The following is a 27,320-nucleotide window of genomic DNA, read 5'->3' on the forward strand; positions in this document are numbered from 1 at the left end:
TAGCCCTGGGACAGCACTAAACTGATGGAGCTACACGGCTTCTGCAGAACTTCGGGCTTGTGTCTGGCTGGCTGAGTCTTCACCGTGTGAGCTTGCATCCGCTCTTGCTCATCCATGTACATAGGCGCACAACCTTAACTTACATTTCCTGTGTGTCAAGAAAAGGCCACTGTCTCCAGTTTACATTGGGAGAACTGAGGCTGTAAGAGGCAAAAAAGGTCACGTGAGGCTTATGGCCTAAACAAAATTAAAAATTGTTTTCCAAAGTCCCATGGTGCTAAACTGACCTCCCAATCATGTTTTATTCCCTCTCAGTGAGACATGTCCCCTCCACACTTCTGAACTCAGAGAACTTTTTCATTTTTCTGTGGAAGTACATTTTCCCTACTGCAATGCTTTTGTGGTGCCAATTACAGCCACCATGCAGTGTTTCTTCAAGGTAACAGGAGAGATTGGGCGAGGAAGCATTTTGAACAAATAACATTATAATCTGGTATCAGCTTTCTATCTGTCAGGTGCAATCTTAAAGGACAGAGAGATAGAAGAAGAGGGAATCAGAGGACTGCTTTTTAGGGAAATTAAATTATTATCTTGATATCATTGCAAAGTGTGACTGTAAAGGTTGTATATTGAAAGGTTGTACAAAAATGTTCTTCATGTTTCCTTTCATTTCAAAATGATCCTCAGGAAGATAAATGGTGTTGGCATGATCCTCTCCTGTCAGAACTCATACAATACTTCTTCACTGAGTGAAAAACTGGCTGGATGGCCAGGCCCAAAGAGTTGGTCAATGGAGTTAAATCCAGTTGGCCGCCGGTTGCAAGTGGTGTTCCCCAGGGCTCAGTATTGGGGACACTTCTGTTCAATATCTTTATGAATGATCAGGACAAAGTAAGTTTGCAGATGACACCAAGTTGGGCAGGCGTGTTGATGTGCTGGAGGGTAGGATGGCTCTGCAGAAGGATCTGGACAGGCTGGATTGATGGGCCAAGGTCAACTCTATGAGGTTCAATAAGGCTAAGTGTCAGGTCCTGCACTTGGGTCACAACAACCCCATGCAATGTGACAGGCTTGGGGAAGAGTGGCTGGAAAACCGCCTGTCAGAAAAGGACCTGGGGGTGTTGGTCGACAGCTGGCTGAGTATGAGCCAGCAGTGTGCCCAGGTGGCCAAGAAGGCCAACAGCATCCTGGCTTGTATCAGCGTTAGTGTGGCCAGAAGGACTAGGGAAGTGATTGTCCTCCTGTACTTAGCACTGGTGGGGCCACACCTCGAATACTGTGTTCAGTTTTTGGGATCCTCACTACAAGAAAGACATTGAGGTGCTGGAGTGAGTCCAAAGGGCAATGAAGCTGGTGAAGGGTCTAGAGCACAAGTCTTATGAGGAGCGGCTGAGGGAACTGGGGTTGTTTAGTCCAGAGAAAAGGAAGCTGAGGGGAGACCTTATCGCTGCCTAAAACTACCTGAATGGAGATTGTAGCGAGGAGGGTGTTAGTCTCTTCTCCCCAGTGACAAGTAATAGGATGAGAGGAAATAGCCTCAAGTTGCACCAGGGGAGGTTTAGATTGGATATCAGGAAAATTTTCTTCACGGAAAGGGTTATCAAACATTGGAACAGGCTGCCCAGGGAAGTGGTTGAGTCACCATCCCTGGAGGTATTTAAAAGATGTGTAGATGTGGTGCTTAGGGACATGGTTTAGCGGTGGACTTGACAGTGTTAGGTTAATGGTTGGACTTGATGATCTTAAAGGTCTTTTTTAACCAAACTGATTTTATGATTCTATAACTATAATATGTATGTCAGAAAATAAACGTCTTTTTTTAACAAAGAAACACAATTAAGAAAACCCAAAGTAGCTAAATGGTGCTTGCACTTCAGTGTAGCCATACACAAAGTTCCCAATATCTTTTGTTCATGATAGTTAAAACTGTAAATAGCCAAACATTTTCACTTTTCTTTTCTAAAATATGGTTGTGGTTGATGCTTTAGACAAGAGTGAATTTAACCCAATTCCTTTATGGAATAAATGGCCACACTGGGAGGGAAGAGGAGGAAAGAAGGAAAGCAACAGATATTTAGTCTTTCACGAATAAAAAAAAAGACTACAGAATTTCATAAGAAATAAAGAATTTTAGATCTAGAGTATATTGATCCAGCTCTAGAAATGTAGTAGCCTAGAAGTTTAGTGTTACTTCACAAGAACTAAAAAATCTATCATCAAGTCACTTTTCTTAAAGTTTCTAAAAAGACATACCAGCTCCTCAAGTTGCATATTCATAGTCGATTCTTCATGTATCACATAAAAACCAAATAATATTTTTCACCTGTTTGGCTGCAGTTCATTAGATGCTCCATGTACATGTGCCATTAGTTCTCAGTCAGAGCCTGATCTGGGACCCATTTTGGTCAATAGAGGGCTCTCACTTACTTGAATAGGCTTTGGATCAGGATCACTGAATCATGTTAGTGAGGATCATAATTCAAATTATACAATTTATTTTTAACATTTTTTTTCTAGTACTGCTTATTTCCAAAATGTGCTTATCAGGTTTTTGAGCTCTCGAGCAAGGAGATGTTTTAATGCCTTAAAATTTAGTTAAAATTATCTTAACCAAATCTAACTTAACCAAACGTTAATTATTTTGTCTTTATTCCATGAAAACTGACAAAAAGAATATATCGGTTTGTAATATTTTTTCCAAAGATTTTTGTCTTGAAGTGTAAAATACACAATTTTTATGCCAAAATTTCTGCTTTCTCCTTTTTCAAATGCAGATCAATGAGAAGCTAGCTGGAGAACTTGCAGAAAGAAAATAGCCAAGACTTCTACTTTTCAGACTGGTTGTTACCCTGAGCAGCTCCAGGTCCTGCAGAAAGGCAGTTTGACACTTCTTAGCAGCTCCTGGGGACAGACTTCTTCTCCAGTGGCATACTTCCAAACCCTCTGCGGCTGTAAAATTGCATGCTGATGGATCCCTTATGGTATAGAAAAGCTAATGCTGACTTTCACAGACTGCAGAAGGAGCGAAGAGGAGAAGGAGCATGACTGACCTTGACTGCTAAAAGAAGAATCCCTTAAAAAAAGTGTGGACAAATGAAAAGGCAGCCAGCAGAAAAGAGATGAGTGAGGTACGACGAAAGGAATTTTCTGTTGTGGTACAGTGAGTGAGTCCTCCATGTGGGAACCATCCCCATGAATGCACCTGGCTGAGATCTACAGCCTTTGAGAAAATACTGGAGACAACTTCTGCTCAAACCATTAGAGGGAAGCAAGTAAATCTTTTCCAAAGACCAGAACTGAAAGAGCGCTTTTGTAGCAGAAAACCATAGTGATAGTTTCTGAAACTGCAGAATCACTTCCTTTGCTGCTTGCAGACCAACCACACTACATGTTTCTATCAATCATCCATTTCTCTCCTGCGTGTGAGTGATTCTTCCCTTCCTCTGTTTTGGGAACTCATGAACACTTTTGCTTGTACCAGGTGCTTCGAGTGTCCTTCAAGCCATCCTCCCTGTAAGAGAAACATCCATTGCCTTTTTCAAGCCAAAGGCTTTCTGTCTTCCTATTTCCTCCTTTGTGATATATCCTGTGTACTTCATCTTTTCTTTCACCTTCTCCCTATTTCCCTAATTTCATGGGTTATGTTCCTTTTACTTCTTTCCCATTTCTTCCTCCCACCTACCCCAGGATCTCTCATTCTCCACTTCTTCCATCTTTCCCCTAGTTCTGCTGTTCCATCCATCTTATCCTTATTGTTATCTTTTATTTTTCTCTGGGACATATATCTTTCATGGTGTCAAGCTCATTTAGGATAATGGCAGAGATGTGAGTGGAGGCTGTGTCATGCTGGAGGCTGTTTATGAATGCCTACGATTCATTCTATTTGTAGGCAATGACAGACAAAGAGAGAAATGTCATCACGTGTAAGTCTCAAAAAAGAAAGCAGAAGGTATTGCAAGGAAGGAGTGAGGCTGTTGACAGAGTAGGTGTCTCTTTAGCTGTGCTTCAAATTCCTCAGCAAAGTCTCCTTCATCCTCTGAGCTCTGCTGGCAGGAACCTTCCCAATGCTCTTATATCTGTGATACAAAGGTTACCACACCCTAAATGACTCCTTTTATGTTTTCTATTGCTCAGGCTATTTTCAGTGTTTTGTTCTTGTCATGTGCTTTGTATACGGTATTAGTCACTATAGCAACCTTAACTGCAATTTGACCAAGAATATAAATGAGAAATGTCTACATTACACAGTAATAGTTCTGTATTCATCACCTCCCAGATATTTCACAGGCAGAAGAATTACAAAAGACTTTTTAAGTGATAAAACAAAAGCCCTCGATTTGTTTAGGAAAACAAACTAATTGCAATACAAATTATTTGATCCTTATACTTGTAAGGAATGCAACAGACAACAAAGTTTGCAAAGGTAACTTTTTACAAATTATTAGAATTGTATGTTTGTTAGTGACTCTTCCATAACAGTGACTCAGAGCAATGCACATTTTTTATCAAAAAAGGTAAAATAGTACAGTTCAGATTCATATTTTAATTAACAGAAAGAATGGATTAAAATTCTGCAAAAGAGATAGAAGAGGTTTTGCACTGTTCAGAGGAGCCCCAAAATATTAACTTGAGGAAAAAATCCCCAAGGCCTAAGGAATTTGATAAAATACAAAATATTAGTAGCCAGTAAATAAATTGGAGGGTCTGTATTCTTAGCAAAGTCTAATTTATACCACTATAAATCAGAATGAATCCATGGAGGTCAATGCTAGCAAGTTATAGTGAAACTCCTGGTGTGAGAAAAGCAGCAGCCCAGGTTATGAGTGTTGTAAAAGTGTATCGCAACACGGTTTTGTCTGGGGCAAAAGTCTCTCTCATTATAAAATCATGACCTAGTCCTCCTACCTGTGACAGTTTTCAGGTGATACATCTTCAGCTGTACATATAGCCCTGTGTGTGTACCCACCTTCCAAGGTGCAAGATACAGGGTGAGAGACACGCCCTTCGAGAAGATAGATCCTGCTAAGACTCTCTGCAAGGTCCAGGTACTAAGAGGAACATCAAGAGTTAATTGTGCTAAAACGAAAATGTAAGCATTGACTCAGATTACACTTTAATGACAAATATTTACTCAATTTTGAAAGTTTGGTTTTGTTTATTTTTAGGAAATTCAAGCAAGAGTAATTAAGAGTACTAGTCATCTAGTCATTAGAGTAGTTAAGCAAGAATTAATTCAGGTGTTAAATGGTTGATCAAAAATTATGAGAATAGCTTTTTGGGGGCTATTTTGTACCCCAGAGCAATGGAGCTTCAACTCCGACCACTCTCTGTACTGAAGGAAGCTAAACCTAGTGGAATATTTTAATAAGTTTTACACACACAGGTAAGGTTTCTGAGGCCTCACTCTAACAGAGGAACCTGGCTTTCATTGCTATTCTGACGTAATTCAGTTGTATTAAATAATTCTTTCAAAGGGGACGCTACTCCAGAAGGGAAGTGAAATCATATTGGAGTATTTTCTTTATTTTCATGCTCTTGGAGCTAGTCTAGCAAAACTGTTATCCTGGAATATCTGGCTGTTTGAGTTGCCTGTGTTCTCCCAATACAATTTCCATCTTTTACACTTTATCTTGCAGGTCCTTCTTAGCCTCATACTTGCAAACACTTCAGTACTATTACGCAAATATCTTCAATGACACTCCAGTAAAAACAAGCAGTGCTTAAGTGCTTTCAAGAATGGAGAGCTGGTGAGCATTTAATTCAAGAGCAGTCAGAGATAGACATAAAGGAGCTGATTCCTTTTAAGTAAAAGAAATAAATATTTTATATCATGCTATATTTTAGGTGAATAGGAATTAAATGAGAGCAATACAGCGAGGCATGCAGTTACAAAGCTACTGCCAAAAGATATGAAAAATTGTTCCAGTCTGTGTGTTTCGGAACAACAATACGCAAGTCATGTAAATCAGTATTGTTCCTGAAAAAACAGTGACTTTGATTTTTCAGTTTCTGTCACCTAAAATTCTGGTCCCCACATTGATCACAGAAGCAAATTGGGAAACAATAATATATCAAAATGGTGGTTGATTTTTCTTGGAGGTAGAGCATTAGGGAAATAACATATTTAAAACTTGAGATGTTTTCTTGCTGTATCCCAGCTGAGAAGGCTAAGAAACAAATTCTCTAAAAAGTAAATGGTCACAACTCCATTGATCTGAACTGCATTGCCCTCCATTTATACCAGAAGACACAATATTGCAATTTCACGAAGGCATTTACTCCTTCTTATCTGCACACAGAGCTCATGGGAACAGCAACAAAGTTCACAGAAACTTTAGGTACACAATATTAAGAATAATTTGGGCACACGACACTAACATTTCAAAACCAAATTTCTACTGTAGAAGAATGCTCAAGTGCAACTCCAATTGCAATTTTTAGTAATTATGTTTATGGTTGTGTGAAAAACAACAAACTCCATCTCAGATCCTCAGGGCGAGTAAAACTCTGTCCTTGACTGCACATTGTTTCACAGACATTTAAAGCAAGTATTGCTTTCACAGTATACAAATCATCACCTGTTCTCCAGATGAGATCTCTGCATTTTTCTATGCCTGAAAAAGCATAGATCTCCACGTTCATATTTCTTAGTACATGGTTTGTAAGAAAATGTCAGTTTATTCTACACTTTTAAGTCATGATGCCATCCTAAACAGAAGGACTGCAAACTGATGTACCGGGTATAACTGCAATTTTAGAGGGATTATTTTTTTTTTTTTTTTTAGGTTGGAAGAGACCTCTGGGATCATCGAGTCCAACCATTGCCCTGACACCACCATGTCAACTAGACCATGGCACTTAGTGTCATGTCCAGTCTTTTTTTAAACACATCCAGAGATGGTGACACCACCACCTCCCTGGGCAGCCCATTCCAATGTCTAATGACCCTTACTGAGAAGAAATTCTTCCTAATGTCCAACCTGAACCTCCCCTGGCGAAGCTTGAGGCTATGTCCTCTTGTCCTGTCACTAGTTGCCTGGGAGAAGAGGCTGACTCCCACTTCACTACAACCTCCCTTCAGGTAGGTGTAGACTGCAATAAGGTCACCAGTAGAAAAAACCTGGGGTCCCTGACAAATTAGTCAAATAGTAAATATTAATCTACCTACATGAAGCTGTCTCAGTATGTAAACAGATGAAAGCTGGTGGACTTTGTTAACACAATATTTGCATATCTTTACATATAAAGCAGACATCAAAATGGAACTTAGACCTCATAATAACTTGTGAAAATCACAAAATGCTATAAATAGCCCCGTGAATAGATTCAGCTACCCTCCAGTCTTATTCCCCATGACTCCAGACCTGCCTTGCAGAGTCAATGCCATTGAATAATGATAAATTTGCCCTTAAAAAAAAAATCAAAAAAGCTAATTGTGCTTAGGATGGAAAAAATTGGTCAGTCACTTGTGACAGATAACAATATAGATCATCTTAATTTAATAATCAATAAAATCACAACTGAAGACAGAAAATATTTCTGTAGCTCAGAAACAGTAATTATCTTCTCTTTATATAAGGGGATTCAGGAAAAGCTTGTGGAAAAAAAAACACACATATCTTACATTTTCAGAAACAATGATCAAAATAAACTGGCAACCTGATTATAGTGCGGATTTGTGGGTTGTTCCTTTTAAAAATTTATTTAAATTTAAACTATTTAGGAACAAATATAAGAAAGAACAGTCTATCTGAATACCTTGACTATCAAAACATTGCTTGACCTTTGTAGAGCTCTTCAGGATATCAGTGCACACATCAGTTTCTGCTACAGAACTGATCAGCTTCAAATAACTACAGTTCCTCTCATGGTTGAAATAAATGCATTCAGGCTTACACCTCTGCCCAGTGCAGTTGGTGCTGTTCAGGAAATGTTACAGGCAGGAAGATTCCTATGGGAAGTCACTGCATTTTCCAATATATGAGAAATCTTTGGTACAGATGTTTTAGAAAAATGTTCCTTTGCAGATTGAAGAGTATCAAAGAAATTTAAGTAAGAAATTTTGATAACTACTGTTAATATTGCTGTAATTGGATAGATTTTTGAGGTGTTAATAGCAAGAGGTGACAAAGTTACTAAGCACACAAACCCCCATGGGTTAGGGTTCCAGAAGGTAGAGGGGTCCAAGAGAACTGGTTAATATTCAAGCATCATTTCCTCCAAGCTCAAGATCAGTGCATCCCTACGAGTAAGAAATCAAGTAAAGGGAGCAGGAGACCTGCATGGATGAGCAAGGAGCTTCTGACAAAATTCAAATGGAAGAAGAAAGTCTATGGAATGTGGAAAAAGGGACAGGCCACTTGGGAGGAATACAGGAACATTGTCAGAGTATGCAGGGATGTGATGAGAAAGGCTGAGGTCCACTTGGAATTAAATCTGGCAAGGAATGTCAAGAACAAGAAGGGCTTCTTCAAGTACATCAGTAACAAAAGGAAGACTAGGGAAAATGTGGGCCCACTGCTGAATGAGGTGGGTGCCCCGGTGATGGAGGATACAGAGAAGGCGGAATTACTTAATGCTGCCTTTGCCTCAGTCTTTACTGCTAAGGCTGGCCCTCAGGAATCCCAGGCTCTGGCAGTAAGAAAGAAAGTCTGGAGAAAGGAAGACTTTTCATTGGTCAGGGAGGATCGAGTGTGTGTGAAAGCCAACAATGTGACCTGAAAACCTAAGAATGACTTCTACTCTTAGCCCCTGCATTCACACATCTGGGGAGCATGCCAGGCCACCACGGGGCAAGGTCATTTTAGGAAGAGAAGTGTAGGAGAGGAGAGGTTTAGAAAGGAAGCAACCTGGAGCATTACTGGCAGCCAATGGGTGCTGGGAGCAGCTGTGACTCTGCAGCCCTGGAATCATGAGAAGGGGCATAGGGAAAAACATGAATGCACCCACAAATCTATGGGCCCCTATGAGATGCACCCATGAGTGCTGAGGGAGCTGGCAGATGTTTTTGCTAAGCCATTCTCCATCATCTTTGAAAGGCATGGAGAACAAGAGACGTGCCTGAGGACTGGAGGAAAGCCAATGTCACTCCAGTCTTCAAAAAGGGCAAGAAAGAGGACCTAGGAAACTACAGGCCAGCTAGGCTCACCTCCTGGGGGTTGGAGTAGATGATCTCCAGAAGTCCCTTCCAATCCCAACCATTCTGTGATTCTGTGATTCTTTTACAATTATTAGGTATTTTGAATTTCTATGAACGCTAAGAAGTCCAGGAAGTTTCAAGTAAGAATATATGCCTACATGAATATGTTGAGTCTCTCTTGAATCATGCTTGGAAATAAATATCGCTGAGGTGCAACGTTTTAGGAAAATGTTAGTCTGTATCTGAAGAAAAACATGGCCAGTAGGATAGTCCACAGATGACCAGGTTATATAAAAATGTGTCTGTTCCAAAGGTGACAAGATTGTCTGAGAATGGATGGCCCACAATATGAACAAAACGGATCTGAGAAAACACACATTAAAGGGTAGTCCACAGAACTGATGTGTTAACAAAATTAAACAGAAATCAATTTTAATCAATTAGTTTTGAATAAGGATCAAAACATGATCATAATTTAAACATAAAGGTAATCATCAAAATTGACCATAAGTCATAGCCCAGGTGATGCTGCCTCTAAATTCGGCATATAAAGTTGTAGCAAACCCCACTGAGCAGAGCAAGGGACCATGTCTTTTCAGAATCACGTATGCAGAACTGATACTGTGGTATCCTGCCCTGTATGACTAATTACACAAGCATTGCCTTGTTAGTGTGAAAGGGACCTGTATCTTTGTGTCTGGTCTAAGGTTTCATTAGTGGTGGTTGATCTGGTTAAATGCCCTTGAGGTTTTGTCAGGCTGTGAAATCTGAATGTAACAGTTCACTTAGTTTATGTTAGTGACGACATATTCTGCTGCAGTTACAGTTTGGTAAGAGTGATTTGGAAATGGAAGCTGCCCTTTCAAGGCTAGCATAGGGGCCCTGTAGCTTTTTTTTGGTGTGGGATAAGAGAGATGAAAGCATGTGAGCTATGCTGTGCTGCATCCAGCGCTATGCTGTTGTGCCTCTGCAGAAGGCTGGCCTGTAGCACTGAACCAGGGAAGTTTCAGCCTACCACAAACACTTATAAAAAAAGCATTATACTCTCATAATAAACAAAATTTTCCTTAAAAAGCTGCCTTGTGATTAGAGGTGTAACATATGGAAACCCCACCTACAGCCTGATTCTCACAGAGACCTGTCCTAAGCAACAGCAAGAATATATTATCAATTACACACTCCTTATGCATCTGAATAATTCTTCTTAACATTAATGCAGGCTCTGTGACTGCTTGAAGGTGTGAATAGAGCCCACAGTGAGCAGAGATCCACTGATATTTCTTTTTCTGTTTTAAGAACTTTATTCTTCAAAGGGGTATCATTTTAATAGTCAGAAAAAGACAGACCGATGGTTTTTCATGGGTTTATCCATTACAAATCGACCACTTACTGCTGTGGGAATATATTTCAAGAGTAGAAATAGGTAGCTAGATGCTGAACACCCACTGAACGCCAAAGGGAATTTGGTTCCTAACTCCCTCATGCCTTTGAAAATCCCCCCCAGAAGCTTTAAGTATAACAAATCAACTCAGTGCTGACTCTGTATTATGTATTCTTGTTTTCTTTTCAAATCTTAAGCAAATCACCTATATCGTAAAAGAACACAACATTTTCTTAATTTGCAATAGATTGTATTTTAAAGCCAATGGAATAAAATCCAAAGACTGACAGACCCTTCGGTGAGCATGCAAAATGAAAAAAATACCAGGAATTTCTCTCCCCCTGTGCTAGGGATCATACCATACTCCCCACCCTTCCAAGGAGCCCTGCCTTTTTTTTCTGATGTGGAAAGCAGAGCAGTCTAGCCAAGATGAAGAACTACATGCCATCACTGTGGAGGGATGACCGGGGAGAGTCACTCATCCATTTAACAGATGGACCAAGGCTTTCCACCTCATGTTAGGCATGTAATTTCTGCAAGGTACCTATACAGCAAATACAGAACATACTCTCCGATACAGAACATGATCTAATGCTCTCTATCTGAGTTCTTGCTGTGTCTCAGCTAGGTGCCTGAAATTAGGTAAAACATATCTTAATCTCTACATCTCTCCATTGACTTTTACAGGTAGTGCAGGCTCTGAGCTTAGGGACCTGGAACAGTATGAATACCTCCTGCACATACTATGAATAGGAATACACTAACACCATTATCACCCACTTCTGTATATTCTAAACATAAAGCAAATAATAATAAATGACTGAGCACCACGGTCCTGTGGAAAAAAAAACCAACAAGATGATCATGCCACATATGCTTCATTAAGGTCCTTCCAGATTGGCAGAACCTATTTCTAACAAACTCTAAATTGGCAGTATTGCATTACCTTTTAATGACCTTTTTTAGAACTGCATTTAATGAAATGACCCAGTTCAACCTCATGGGCTCAAGAAGCCTTATGATGTGTCAGTTCTGCCATAAGAACATGTGAGGTTTTTTGAAGATCAAATGAATTTTGATCTACTTCCCAAAATCTTCAAAGAACTCTTATGCTGGCTGAAATAGAAAGACTCATGTTCCCACGAGGAAGCACGGACCACAGATAATAACACTCGGAATTTCTAGTTCTTTATTTTTTCTAACAATAATCTTAACAAATATTAATAAAATTCTAAATAGATCAGCTACCTAGTAATTTCCTTAAAAAATATTTAAAGACATGAAATTACTGCATGCTTAGAATAGATGCTAGTGAAAGTCCTTATTCTGTTTTTCATTCGCTCCATTTTACTACCACAGTATGGAGGGCTCAAAATACAGAGATTTAGGCAATGCCAGGTAAATATGACCTATATGTAATGCAAGGAACTGACAATAACTAATTTAATCAGAAATAGGTCCATGTGAAGAATGACAGCGATGCTATCTTTTAATCTGATTCTTTCAGATCTGCAGTCCAGGAGTTATGCTCCCTACAAAGAGAGAAAAACAAGACTTAACAGGAAAGGGGAAGACGAATCTGAGAAGAAGGTTATTTCTGTTCTAAGTTATTTTCTTAGTGCATAGAAGTCCTACAGGCAGACTGGGTTACTGATGTCCTTAACAAGAAAAGCTCCTCTTCTGCATCTTCTTTAGACAGAGAGGAACTCTCAGTTAGAAGCTGGGAGAGGAAAGGCAATGGCGACTTAGCAAGTAGATGACCTGTAAAGGACTAAGGAGGAAGGATAGATCATCACTGCTTGAAACTCATTGTTTTAGAACAGCTGGCTAAAATGCTGTTCAAGAAGGGAATGAGATGGCAAAGAACAAAAAATTCATTCAGTGAACAAGGCTATACCTCCCTTAGTTTCATGCATGAAGGGTAGAACATGGTTCTGCCTTCTTTCCATCTTTTCAAATGAAAAATTCATGGCTGATTAAAGCAAGCAGAGAGACACTTAAGCTCATTATTGATGAAGATCATTAATGCCTCTCTTCAGAAGGGCATTTTGCCAGCTTTACTTAAGCAGCAGTTAGGCTCTTGCTCAAAAACCCATCTTTGGATGATATTAGCAAAGCCAATTACTGTCCAATGTCAGGCCACCCAGTATTTGGGAAGATAATTGAGGTTATGCTGATGGGTCAACTCTAGCAATGTTTGCATTTCAAAGATTTAGTTGGTCCCTATCTGGCTTGGTCAATATGTGAGTAGAGAAATAAGACTGCATGATCACTTCCTAATCACTATATTCTGGTGATGGGCCTCTTGGATTGTTTCCTGTGGAGGGAGATATTATTGACTTGATAATGGGCTACTGCAGGAAGAACACATCAAATTCTTCCTTTACAGGTACAAAATTCCACCAGTAGATTATTCTTGTCCCATTCTTATACATAGCTGTTAGGAGTAATACTGCATTGCAACTGAAACTTGAATGCAACTGATACTTTAATTTTATGTCTCCTTCTCACTCAGTCAAGATTCTAGTCTTGTTACTTGTATAGGACATGATCCTGCCATCACTCAAGTCAATGGAAAGGATGCCACTTAGCTCAGGTTCCCAGTATGCAAAGGCTTCACTGGATAATTGCAGTAAGTGTTCATGTGTACTCTATTACTTTGCAGTAATTGTGAGGCTGTTTGCCTTTGAAGGAAAGTGGAACACACCTCTTTTTTCCTTAAAGGAGGACTAGAATATGTACATGGGGAAGAACTCGCTTTGGTGTATCTGCATATACAGAATTTTAAACCTGACTTTGTCAAGTAGTTTGCTTAAACCAGACCATCAAATTCTTGTTCCAGTCCATACAGAGAGATAACTAGTCTATCTCCCTCTGCAGGCCTGCACAGACCGCTCACTGCGTAAGAAACTGGCATCGGAAGATCCCTGAAGCGTGGGTACGTACAAATTAGGTGAATAAGGTACATAGGTGAAATTCATCTACTCTGAAGAAATATTTTGAGGTGTGGTGGAAGTTATTTCTGCAACATTTATTGAGAATATATATGCAAACTTCACAAGATTATTCGTATCCCAAGGTGTTCTACTGGGACTGTCACCATTACTACTTTCTGGCTTAGCACACCCAATGAGCCCACCGTCAGAGCTCAGAAAACTGCAGCAACATCTTCATAATAAAAATCTCACAGCAATCCTCTCTGTCTTTACTGCAGTACCCTTTTCTTACGACCAGGTGAAATGTACCCAAAATGTTCAGTTAGTATAAGCCATAGGAACTCTTTTCCTGGAGCACCTGCCAGGTGAATATAACTTCAGAGATTAAGTCATTTCAGTCAAGGCCTCTTCGAGTCTAAGTGTAATTTGTTGATAGTGATTATTTTTAAAGCACTGATGATTGCGCACCTGGTTATCTGTGCATTCTCCTCGTTTTCCTATCATGCCTGTTAACACTTCTTGTAAAGACTCTGCTATTAAAAACTAAGCAAAAATTTTCAGTGTTAAGATAGAAGGACTGATTCTATCTTTGGAATTTCTTTCATTTGGCAATCTGGCAGAATTTAAGTCCAACTAAGCAGTCTCAAGGTGCGATAAAAAAAGAGATGCAAGACGCTTGACTAACTGTTCTTGTTCATATGTTTGATTTTTTATTGCAATATATTCTGTTCTCTATATCTGAAATGTCCAGCACCACAGTAATGATCTAAACCTTAAATCAGAGCAATATCTAGTAAGGAATAAAAATCTCAAGCAAGCTAGTTAGAAGAGGTGCTTATAGACAACTTTTAAAGAACTGCTCAGAATTACCTTCGCTTTAGCTTTACTCCTCTTTTTTTTCTTCCTTTAACTATCAGCTCTGTACTTCTTCTTCTCTGTTTGCCTGCTTTGACTCCTCTAGCTGCTTCTGTGCCTCCATTTTATCCAGCCATCTGATTTCTCTTATGATCAGTATCATAATTTCTCATAATTTTTCTCATGACCTGTACTCTCTTTGCCTTCTTCTCTCTCTTCTGACAGTTTACCCCTCAATTTATTTATGGATTAGTCTTTGCCATGTTAGAAATGGTATGATTTTACCTACATTTCCCATTATTTCACTTTCAACTCCCAGCTATCAGCTCATTCTTCTCTCATATTCTTACTATAATGCTCTCAGAAATCCCTTCCATGCAACTGTTTTCTCTGATTTAGTTATAACCTTCTTCAGAGCCATATGAAACTGTTAACTCTAAAATCTCTAAAGACTTTATCTAAATTTCATGAGGACACAATTTTCATCCACTCAGACCTGATAGACAGCTCTACGTAGAATACTGTATGTCCACGTCTTCAACAATTCTCTCTTCACTTGATTACCAAAGTGGTATATTTGAGAACAAAATTCTCATCCACTCTCAGAATTACTGTGTGGGTTTTCTGTCCTTGCTTTCGTTCTCTCTTCTCTCTACACCTTGTTTCTGTGTGATCTCATCAGCAAATACAAATTAAACTACCATCTGTTTGCTAATGACTCACAGATATACTAGTCTACTCCAGACTAATCTCCTTATGTCCAAACTGAAATCTCAGCCTGCCTCTGTGACATCTCCTCATGTATACGTTGCCATCATCCCCAACTTACCATGAATAAAAAAGACAGCTTTTACTTTCCCATACACAAAACCTTTCTTTCACGGTCAGTTAGGTCAAAATATAAGTCAATAGTTTAACTTAAGTCTTTTTCCATACACAAAAAATCTTTAGTGTCTATCAAGTGGGTTTCAAGACTAAATGAAATGTATGGCTCATCATGAGGAAACTGCACCAAGAGGGCTAAGTTGAAGCTAGGTTGGATCTCCGTTAGATGAGAGGCCAGGTCTTTCCCAACCAAAACTATTCTATGATTCTAAGCATGACTTTTGCAAAAGCTTAAACAAATTGCACAGGAGACCCATGGTAGCTCAAATTACAGCAGTTCACTAGATGCTAAACCAAGCACTGTTAATACAGTCAGTGTGTACTCATAACTAAACCAGTTATAATTAGATAGCTATACATCATTCAGCACTGTGGTCACTCTTAGGCAAAACAGATCAAGTGAAGTAACTAGGAGTCACTATCTCAGACTCTCAGTAGATGTGGGTATGGAGCCCTCCTGAAAGGTATGGTCAAAGTCTCCTCACAACCAAACATCTATTCTTCTGTCTCAATAACAGTAGTATCTTTCCAGCTTTGAGAAATGCAGTCTTGCCCTTCCCATATCCAATCAGAGTGCTGCCAAAAAGATTGTTTTCTGCGCTATTCTTTGCCTCCCTCCACTGGTTCTTCCTTATCTCTCCCATCTGATAGAAGTTACTACTTTTCATTCTCAAAGCTTGCTGACACTGTTACATTTTACTCACTGTCAAGATACTGACTTGCTTGTCTATTTAGACCATAATGCTAGCTACTGTTACCCACATGTTAATACGCTGCTTCAAACTTTCTCACATAGCATACCTCATGCTTTGCAGGATTTCCTTATACTTGACTAGAAAACAAATCAACTGTTTTCCTTGAACTGCTTCAACAAAATTCCCTTTTCCTCTGTTAACCCTCCAAACCCAAAATGGTTAAACCACTGAGCAACAGTATCTAAGTGGAATGACCTTGGTGTCATCCTATAGGCACCCTGACGGCTACTACCTACAAATCCCACCTTCCCTCAAAGGCAGAAATATCTTTCAGAATTCTCATCTTCCTAATATCCATTATTAATGTCACCTTAAGGACATATGGGATTGGTGTAGGTGCTTAGAAAAGAACCAGTGTGATGGAGCTTGTCCCTGAGGAGCTAAATAATGCTTGAGGGCACTTTAAAACAGGCACCATACGTCTCCTCCCACAGCCTTGCCAACAGTTCCCCCTCAACTAAGAACTCCAAAGGGAATACAATATAGTAGAGCAATTAATTTAGCCCCAGGGGCCCTCTTAAACGACAGCATTGTACCACTCTGTCTTGCTGACCAATATTTCCTTGAAGCGTCTTGCCTGACAGCCTGTAACCATCTTTTCCTTACAACTATTTCCTGTTTTCTCCTTCTGTTTCCAGCTTAGAAGACTTTTGGTACTTACATTTATTGGCCTGTGCTGGTACAGTATATAAAACAATGATGTAGTTGTAGCTGATGTTGCAGCTGTAGTTGATGTAGCTGTAGTCATCGTTACTGACAATCTTACAGGAGAAACTTTTAGTTTGGACAGAACATTACCACAAAAAGAAAGCAGAGTCAAATCTGAACACAAGCAACAAAATTTCTAACTGTAGACTGTCTGTGTGTGGTATGGCCTCCTTTTTATTCTTTATGGTATAACAAATTGGAGTTAGGAACATATGTACATATAAACATTTTTGATTGTTCCAGCCTGGAAGACTATTATGACCGAAGAAATAATGAAACGTTTCAAGTCTGAAAACAGAGCTATTGAAGAGAGAATGTGTTAAGTGAGAGTATTTGGAACTCTGCTCTCTGTTTTTGCTAACAACTGAAGAGCTTGTGTGACAAAAAAAAAAAAACAAAACATTTTGAATAAGTTGCTTATGGAGAAGACTTTCTGACTTCCTAGCCCTAAATCTGTGTTCTGCTGAAGACTTCTCTTCTTATAGACTTTTTTCCCCCAACATACTATTTTGAATTTTAAACTTTAAAATTTTTTAACTTAAGACTTCACAATAACCTTCTGGCAGAAAGCTACTGCTTTCTGTCTCTTCTGGCAAGTATGAATTCTGGTTATGGGTTCCCCCAAGCATTCCTTTTTACTGATTATGTAGTACATTTTCAGGTATGTTCTGAATCAGTAGGTTTGCTTAGATACATGCAAATATTCTTGCACCTTACAGAAAAATGCTTCTTCCTCCCAGAAAGCAACAAGAGAGAAACGTGGATTCAAAATTACTAACATAACAAGTTGAAAAATGAAAAGGAAAGGGAAAATTTAACCTTTCAGATCTTTTTTTATATGGCATAGGGAAGCAAAAGGACAAGCTCTCAATTAAAAATAAATCCCTGTCAAGTTACCTTTAAATCACTCCGATTAGTACAAACAGTCTTGACATATACACTCCCCCATACCGTCTATAGGGAATAGAGAGAAATATTACCGCTGTTCAAAGTCATAAATTTGCAGATTCTATGGTAGTACATTAGGTACTTAGAATACAATAGAGAGATTACAGTCATTAGGTTAGATTATCTTCTGTAATTATTGTGTTTAGGTACTGCAGTTCCATGCTCAGCTTGAGTCAGGTTGTGGAGATTCGTCCTCCTGGAATGCCAGGCTTCAGTTCCACAGTCATCTTCTGGCTCTTTTGAATTTGGCAAAACTTTTGAGTCACACAGGGTTTGTAAAAGTGACTGTGACAGCCACCTGAGTCTGTAGAGAGCCTGAAATGTCTGTGGGGGATGTCTGTGCTGTTCCATGTATCTCAATAGGCACTAACTCAGATGAAAAGTGATGTGCTGAAGGCCAACAATGTTTATGCATATGGTCTACTGTCATAGGATGTAAGAAAGGAGAGAAGGCATCTTTAGCGCAGTGATAGTGATTATGGTGCCCAGCTATTTGGCCGTATCTAGGTGTTATGAGGGGAAGAAATTACCACTTGTTTAACTCAATAGAGAAGGAAACAGGTCCCAAAAGCTCAGTAAAGCCCAGAAAAGCCTCAGAAGAGCAGCAAGCCTCAGGAAACAGTAAATCTAACCAGGCTGAGTCAAGACCAAGAAAGCACATATTGTAGTATACTGGAGCTTCTGCGGAATCTGCTATGAGCAGGATTAAACTGCAACTTCTCAAATTAAGAGTGCTTACTTAAACAGCACACTAAGACATGATATAACCATTACTGTTTTCAACTAGACCCAGAAAGCCATAAATGGAGTTTATTTATGACTTTTTAACTCTTCCAACTCTATAGACAATACAATGATACAAAACTAAAAACCATTGTGATCTCTTGGGTCAGACGCAACGCAAAAATATAATGTTTTTCAGAAATCTAAGCCTCAGACTACTGCGGGCCAGAAAGTAAGAGTCTCAGCTTAAGCTTAGTGACCATTTCTGTCTTTCTCACAATCATTAGCGAATTCCCCCCAGTCCGCTGACAAGGAGTAAGTGGAGGAGTGTACACAAGGAGCCTGAGCAGCTCTGACTGGGGAATTCTGCACAGCAGCTTGGCTACATGATGTCTGGCACTAACAAGTATTAGCATCATTTTCACGAATGAAAAAATGATTCCCCGAGGCGTTTTTAAAATATGGATGAATATTAAGACTGGATCCTTCCTCTGATATAAGTGTTCGGGCCCGGCTCCAGAGCGCAGTGGGTTTGGGAATTAAGGGGAAGAGCGGCTGGGGAAAGGCAGGGCAGGGTAATGAAGACGGAGTGCGGGCAGGGAAGGGACGCTTGCCACGAGATGGCAGCAATGCCACGTCTTTATCGGCAGCTTGCCTGGCCCTGGATTTTTTTTTTTCTTTTGAGCGAGAACCGCAACGTTTATACATAAATACAAGCTTATTACAAAGTCAGCCTACCTCGTTCAGTGCCCATTCACCACCTTCTTGCAACTTACAATGGGAAAACAACTTTGCATATTTCACCACGAAAGAAAACTCATCATAAGTGAATAATTACAACCTTGAAACTACCTTTCCAAAGGTATTCGCATTTCTGTCTTTCCTTCGTATGAGCCTTTGTATTTTAATTACAGATATAGGTAAGCATTAATTATGGAGTCAGGCCCAGTGTGCAGTGGTGGTGGCAATCTTTACAATTCTTACTGGATTGAAAGTCAGATTTGGGCACTTTTTTTGCCACCCATTTGCAGGTAGGCCTGGCACAGAAACCGTTGTTGGCAAAGGGCATCACCTGCCAGGGCCGTGGGAGCATGGGGACCTGTGACAGGCCAACCCTGGCTCACCATTTCCTTTACCTCGGGCTCAGGGAACCAACCCTGCTGGGTCCAGGGTGGTGGTGGGGAAGCCTCTGTCTGCATACTGCCATGCCTGATTTGGGATGGGTTTTTTGTTGTTTTGGAAAGCATAGTTAATGGCAGAGATTCCTCTTGGCAACCGGAGCACTCGGGAATGGCAACATAAAGACAAAGCAGTGCTCCTCAAGGAGACGTTGGCTCCTCTCCTTTGCCTCAGGAACAACAGCTTGTTCTGATGAGCAACTTGGAACGAACGAGCAGGGCACATTTTGGACCTGAAAGCCTTCCTCTCTCACGAGCAGGGACCAAAGCAGCGGGGAGTTTCACCTAGGATTAGGGATTCCCAACCCACCCCAGCACACGCACCACCCGCACCCCACATGTGGGTGGAGGAGCCGGGAGCCGGGCTGCGGGCAGAGCCAGGGGACAGGGCGCCGGGGCCGTGCAGCCCGAGCCCCCGGGGCAGGTGTAGCCCTGGAGCCACCACCCTTCCCTGCGCCCGCGGGCACCGGGCCGGGGGGAAGCCTTCTCCCCTCGGGCGCTTTCCTGGGGCGGCGGCAGCCGCCCGGGCCCGCGACCAGGGCGTGAGGGGACGCCGCGGCCATCCCGGGGGGCTGTGCGGGGGCCGGCCGGCGGAGCGGGAGGACTGCGGGCTTGGCGTGCGCCGGCCCCTTCCCCTCTCCGTGGGAAGTGATGGTTGAGTCCGGCAGCGGCGGCTTCTCTTGTTGCTGGCAGCCGCTCCGCTGCGCTGCCTGCGCTGCTCTCGCCGCGATCCCTCCCTCCCTCTCCCCTCCTCCTCCTCCTCTTCCTCGCACTCCCCGCATCCCTCTCCTGCTGCCGCCGCCGCTGCCCGGCTCTCCCCGCCGGCGGCCGTGGATGCCGCGCTGCCCGCGGCGCCGGGCGTGCCTCCCCTCCCTCCCTCCCCTCCCCTGGGCGGGCGGCGGGCCGGTGGCGCCGGGGCTCCGCGGGCGCTGAGCGGCGCAGCCCCGCCGCGGCGCGGGACTGATGCTATGAGCAGAGCGGAGCGAGCCGCCCGCGCAGTCCTGCAGGAGGCGTCGGGCGCTGAGCGGCGCTCGGGACCCGGACCGCTCCTCTCCGCCTCTCCTCGCCCTGTGGTGGTGATTTGGCACTGTCCTTAGCCCCGCTGCCGCTCGGAGGACACGGTCGCAGCCGAGAAGAGCCGCCAGGGGTTTTGTGTGCGTGTGTGTGTGTGTGTGGAATAACTGCAGACATGACTGCGTGGAGGAAATTCAAGTCTCTGCTGGTTTTCTGCGCGGGGCTCCTCACTGCAGCTCAGGGTAAGATTCGGGTTTCTTGCACTGGATTCGTGTAGGCTGTGGTTATGGCACTGATTTTCCCCCTCAGCTAAGCCGCTACCGCTCGGTTGAGCTCTCTCCCTCGCTCCGTTTCTGCGCCGGGAACAGCAGCCTCCCCGAGCACGGTCTCCCTTCTCCCTGCCTCCCACCTCCCGCCGGGTCTGCCGTTGTTCCCCGAGGGCTCGGTTCCCGGCCAGACACTTCCCCCCGGAGAAAGCAGCCCCCAGGAGTTGGGCAGCAACCGCTGCGGCGCTGGGAGAGAAGCCGTGCGCATCCAGCCGCCTGGGCAGCTCCGGAGTTTGGGAACACTTCGCTCTCCGCGCACGCACGAACGGCACTTGCTTGCCGTGCGAGGGACAGTCCCCGGGCTGGCAAGTTTGGCTCTCCCCTCCTCCCGCCTCCCCGGCTTTTGCTGTGCTCGGAGGGGAGAGCGGAGTGGGTGGCCGCGGAGAGCCGCCCCCGCCTGCCTTCAGGAGGCTCCGCTCCCCGCAAGTTACGCGGAGGCGGGGATGCGGGGCTGGGGTCCCCCTCCGGCAGTTGCCTGTCCGTGCCGGCGGGAAGAGGGCTCCTCTGTGTTCGGCGTGCGGTGGGGAGCGTCTCCCACCCCCAGCTGGGTTTCTCCTTAAAATCAATGGGGGGAGGGAGGAGAAACGAGGGAGGTGACAGCGGAGAATTGGGTTACACAACTTCAGTGCTGGCCTCAGCCCCATCACTTGCCTCATCGCTGAAGACAACTTCCCCATTATTCACTTCGCCTCTCATTAGCCCTGCGCCTTTTCAAGCTCGGAGAGAGACACGAGCGTGTGTGTGCGTGAGGGAGGCTGCTCGCAGCTGAGCACCTGTCCCTGTTACAGCCTCTGCCTTCTCCCACCTCGCTCCCGGCTGTTTCTGCCTGCCTCCGGGAGGACGGTTCCCCTTGCGGTCTGTGCTGTATGAGGCTACCTTAACCCTTCCAAGGCGCTTTATATCGTTCCCACCATTTTATTTTTTCTCATTGCTTTTTTCGGTGCGGGGGTGGCTGGAGCCGGGGGAGCTGGGCGAGCAGACGGCGGCCCGGGCTGGCGGGCGAGGCTGGAGCCTTCCCCGTCCTGCGGGTGCCCGCGGCCGGGCTCCCTCGTCCGCCCGGGCGGCAGTGCTCTCCCTCCGGCATCCTCCGGCCGTGATCCGCAGGGAGAGGCGGTGGAAGGCCAGCCCGCTCTGCCGGTAGCCCGGTGGGAGCTTTGCCCGGTCCGGAGAAGCGACCGCGGCTCCGCGCCAGCCCGGTGGCACCGCTCCTGTGCCCGGATCCTGCCGCTGCCTCGGTTCACCAGGCAACGCCACCCGGCTGCCCCCGGTCGCGTTGTCTCCGTGGAGAAGGGAGCACAGGGGAGGAGAGGCGCCCGGGTTTCCTGGGCTGTGAAATGGGCGGCTCCTGGAGACGGGGCTGTGCTCGGCGGCACACACAGCCCGGGGCGGGCGGGGGCTGCTCGGCGTGGCCGCCCTGCCCAAACTTCCCGCATCCCTCCCCCGCACGGTGCCTCGGTCCCCCGCCCGCGCGGGGCTTGGCAGCCGCTGCCAGCCCGCACAGGTGCCAGGCGCCCCGGGCCGGGCGGGGGAGCCCCGGGCCGGGCGGCGGAGCTCCCTCCGGCCGCCGCACACGGCGCCCGGCCGCCCCGGGACGAGCTGAAGCCGGAGCCGCGGCCGCGCTGGCTCCGGGGCTGGCCGACACCCGCGACTCATTTGTTAAATACACTGTAGCTGGTTCTGTCGTTTGACATTTAAGTGTTTTCTTTTCATGGCTGACAGCACATATGAAATGCTGGAGGCTGGATCATGGTTATTCAGCGGAAATCCGACGTGTTTTGCTTACATACAAAGGCTTTGCCAGGAACATTTGGGCACTGCCTCTGATGCTGCTCTGCAGAATGTAATTATACCTCGCTTAACGTGGAGCAGCAACACACCTACTTAAAGGCTACAAACTGACTTAATATTCAAGTCAAACAACAGGTAGAAGGGGAACCAGCGGGTACATTTGACATAATTCTTTCCCATTTACCTTCCCAGGCAATCGAGCACAGGTATCTATATTTAGTCAAATGTAATCCTGAGGCTGAAATTACATTTATAGTTTAAAGAGTGAAAGAACTCTATCCTAACATGAAGAGCCTAGGTTTTCAGGAGCACGTAAGATTTTAAATAATAGGTCTCCAGAACTCTTTGTTTTACCAGCCCCTTGGCAGTCGAAGGATTTGGTAGTCACTGTAATAGGAATTCACCCAGGTTTTGGTTGGTTCGGTGGTTTTATGAGGAAAAAACGTGCTGAATTTCTGGAGGTGTTGCCACAGGCATTCCCTTATCTTTCAGTAAAATAAAAGCTGGGCTGCTTTCCACATTGTTCCTCGTTACGAAACGAAATGGAAACCCTTTATTGCTGTGCAATTTTCTGTAACTTTCTGAAGGGGCAAGAAAGGACGGAGATGAACATAACATCATCGTTGGTTGTGGTAGACTTGAGGTGCAGTTCTGTAAATTTCTTTGGACTCATTTTATCTGACTGATGCATCTGAGTATTTTGGAAAACAGTTGGGGGATTCTTCCCTGTCCATTGTGCTTCGCACATCAAGGGAAATTAGCGTGGAGTCATTCAAAGGAACCACTTTCCCAGAAACTACCCTGTCATAGGAGTTATGCTTCAACAAGACAGGCAGCATGGTGTTCAGCTCTGCTTGTTAAGATGGTCTCGTTTATAGAGCCATTTGCTAATTCTGATAGGTTATATCCTAGTAAAAGTAAACATAAACTATTGATTTGCTTGAAACACAAAACACGTCAGTATCATTTCTGTAAAAATTCGTACTGCTAGGGAACAAATGGTAGATTTATACTGAACTCAGACTAAAATTCAAGGTAAAACATTAAAATATCTTTCTGCTGTCACCTGAGGTCTGTGGACAAGCTATTTTCAATGTAAAAATGCATATTGCATAATACTTAAAATTGTCCTGCTGCATGTTTTCAAGATCATTTCCTGGAGGTGTTCAGATAGCCAAATACACCACCTTCATTGACACCTAATTGCCTCAAACAAAATGTGCATAAGCAGGCTTATGCGCAGAGGTATCATTCAGATTAATGGAAATAGCAAAGGGAAAAATTTCTGTTCTTAAATTGAATCCAGACAGTGAAAGGACTCCCACATCTACAGCTTAGGATTTTGTTTAAAAAAAAAAAAAAAAGAAGAAGAAATAGAACCCCAAACATGTTATGTGCCCTCTGTTTGCTGCTGCCACTTCATCAAAATAATTGCTATGACTACATCACACAAAGTTACCACTATGTTTAAGACCTGCTCCTGTTGGACTGAGAGTGTTTGTCTTGTTTAAAGTCATGTATTCTCTCTCTCTCCAAAGCAGTGTTTCTCAAACTGCGAAGCTGGTCTCTCTAGAGAGGCTCCATTCTCTTCCAGGAAAGACTAAAGCTATTCTAGGGAAAATGAGCTGAAAAAAAGGATTTTTAAAAAGAACATCAGAGCTAGGTGTTGAATACCCAGTTGCAAAACTAAGTATTTGATGGATGTATTCCCCACTCCCCAGCCCAGTGACGAACTGGCCATAGAAAGACAAAAAAGAGAATAGCCAGCACTGACTACATAACATTTTTGTGTAAAAATGCATTTACTTTTTGATAAGATCTGTATCTTTCCCTATTTTCCATCAAGATATGTTTATAATGTCCTCAACTCTGTATAGGAATAGGAAATACAGTGAATTTGAATATACTGTAGTGGAGAACGTATCAGTTCAACAAAGATTCCCCACACACTCATTTTAGACCTTTGAATCCATAGATGAGATTTGAATTCCCATCATCAGCCAGTACAGGGTTATCTGTTTCTCTGTGAGTAGAGCAGGATACTGGTGTGAGTGGAACAGGATACTGGTGTGAGGAGCTGGAGATGGTGTACCAGCACATATGCAGGTGTGAGCACACATGAACTTCAGAATGTATTGAAATCTGTGAGAGCACTTCAGCACCGTCTGTGATCTGTGTATATATAGGAACCATTCTGCACATTGTTTTCTGTTTATTTTACTGACTGTCACTCCCGTGTCCCTTTATACAGACATGTATGATTTTGATCAGCCATGGGTTTTTTGTCTGTGGGGGGCGGGCAATTGTAATTTTTTTCCCCTGCAGACTGCTTTTTTTATAAAAGCATGGAATGTAGCTGTTCATCTTGTTATTACTGATTATACAGTAGTATCATTGCATATGCATTGATATATGCAAGTTTTTAAAAGACATCTATGGGACTTTGCCCTCAGTACTATTTACATTCATGAAAACTTTGGCCCCACCAAATTAGAAACAATCTGAAACTGTAAATATTTTAAACAGAAACGGATTCATCCAAGACTTACCATGCTCTCTAGAAAGGCTGAAAAACCCTAGGGACCACCGATTTCAACTTTTTCAAGATGTGTCTTCTGTGCACTGTCACATTAAACTTCCTCTTGCAACCTTTCCTTGGAGCAGTAACTGCTTAATGGTGTAGACTGTATAAAACCTCCAATTAATTTAAATATAAGATGTAATTTCATTTTGCTCAAATCTGTATTGAACTGTCACGTCTCTTTGACCATGATGACATTATTCTGCTAGTAAGCAGCTTGAAGTGCGAAGGCAGATACTGCAGTGTAGCGCTGGGCTGCCTGTAACCAGCAGAGGGATGCAGTGTGGAAAGGGGGGGTGCTGGTTTAACTATACAATCTGCGAAGCAGTAGCTTAAGTATTAGACATGATCTCTAATAAAACTCGAGTGTATAACTGCATATAAATTAGGGTCACAGAATAAGAATCTGGCCTCTAGTTCTCCATATGGCTGCAAAATTAGCCAGATTAGACTGAGCTAAATTGGATGTTCTTCCAATTTCTGCAGTGAACAAAGAATAAGAATCATATGGAAATTCTACTGTGTATGAATCACTTTCTTTTACTTAGATATTTTACTTTTCTACGTCAGTTGCAATTTCCTTTAAACCATTTTTATCAACCACTAACTTTTGAAATAGGGAAAAATGCCATTAATGCCTGAGGAAAGCTGTGAGATCTTACTTTGTCCTCACACATCTTTGTTCTGGCTGGATGAAAGACTTCGCTATATGACATTTCTATTGCACTTAAGAAAATCTACAATATAATTGTTATACACATTTCTCAATGGAATAACTGCCTAAACAAATTACTTGGATTATTGCTAGTGTTAAATTGACGCACAAAGGCGACATTTATCAGTTGCCTGCATTTAGTAATTGAACGGTAAATGGAGGCACGCATGCACTGAAAACTTTTACAAGAGTAATACTGCATCTTATTGCCGATAACAAGTCTTACTTGCTCAGAGACAATATTTTTTTCTGCATTTCTTACTCATATGAAAAAAAAAAGGAGAAAGTTACAACAGTTTCTTGCCATTTTTACCTTGAGGTCACATTCAGTTAAAAGGGCAGAGCAGGATTTAGTCACTGTTACATTGCTGATGATTAACCAGAATTCCTCTTGATTAATCAGAATATCATCAAGGATTTGCTTTTAGCAAAAGATAAGAAAAAAAAAATCATAATTTCTTGCAATTATATTAATGCTTTAATTTCCAGCATAAAAATTAATCACAGTTTGTTACAGCTTTGTAATTATTAAATTATACATTTTAACAATATGTTCGTGCATATTCTGAAATAGTGATTCCACCTCTTTCAACTTCAGTTTTTGAGTCATCACTGTCAAGTAAAAGGTAACTTTGGACAGTAGTGAGGGCCCTATTCTGCTGCAGTGGAAACTGAAATTTCTATTGATTTCAGCAGTAGCTGGATTGGCCAATTTTGAAAAGATTGCTACTCTGAATAAGGCAGGCACGGTAGATACTGCAGCTGAATAGTGGAGCCAGACTCTGTTTAATATGAGCTCTTGTGACTGAGAACTTCTGACAATGTTTACATCCATGTATGACTGAAAAAAAAGGAAAACTGTATGAATCTGAGCAATCAACCTTGATATTATTAAAAGATTTATATATTTATGGAAGTAATTTGTTTCTAAACAATATCTATGATACCTCCAAGCATGGTTTTATCTGACCTCTACCTTGCCTTCCTCTTTTTCTTCTGTGCTTTTCCCTTAAAGAAATTAGGAAGGACAATATACAGAGAAACCTAGTATAATTTTATTCTTTGGTTGTTTTATGTCTCTCTTACAGTATCCCATGGATACTGAAGTACAGAATCATGTTCCGTATTCATGTCTTCGTTGTACAGTGGCTTTCCAAAAGAAACGTTTGCAGCACTGCAGCTGACACAGAGCTGAATAAATAATAATGAATAAAACTTTGTGTGCAGTGTTTGTTTTTGCAAACTTGCATAAAATATGGTCAGCATTTTAAAATTACATTTTGCAGCACTTTCTTCACGCCTTATTCTCAATTTCAAGGCAATGTCTTTTTCATACAATTTTGCCAAACATGGAGTTTTTCTTATTTCTTGTCTGAAAGTTTTACTTG

General features: G+C 42.5%; 1 protein-coding gene across 1 annotated transcript in view; it reads left to right on the forward strand.

Moving 5' to 3' along the window:
• Positions 1-20,697: 20,697 nt before the first annotated feature.
• Positions 20,698-27,320, forward strand: part of CSMD1 (CUB and Sushi multiple domains 1) — a 1,320,281-nt gene continuing 1,313,658 nt past the window's right edge. The window contains 1 exon segment of the mRNA XM_068415956.1: positions 20,698-20,764. Coding sequence (XP_068272057.1) covers positions 20,698-20,764 — 67 coding nt within the window.

This window comes from Nyctibius grandis, chromosome 1, assembly GCF_013368605.1.
Source record: "Nyctibius grandis isolate bNycGra1 chromosome 1, bNycGra1.pri, whole genome shotgun sequence".
Classification (NCBI taxonomy): Eukaryota; Metazoa; Chordata; class Aves; order Nyctibiiformes; family Nyctibiidae; genus Nyctibius; species Nyctibius grandis.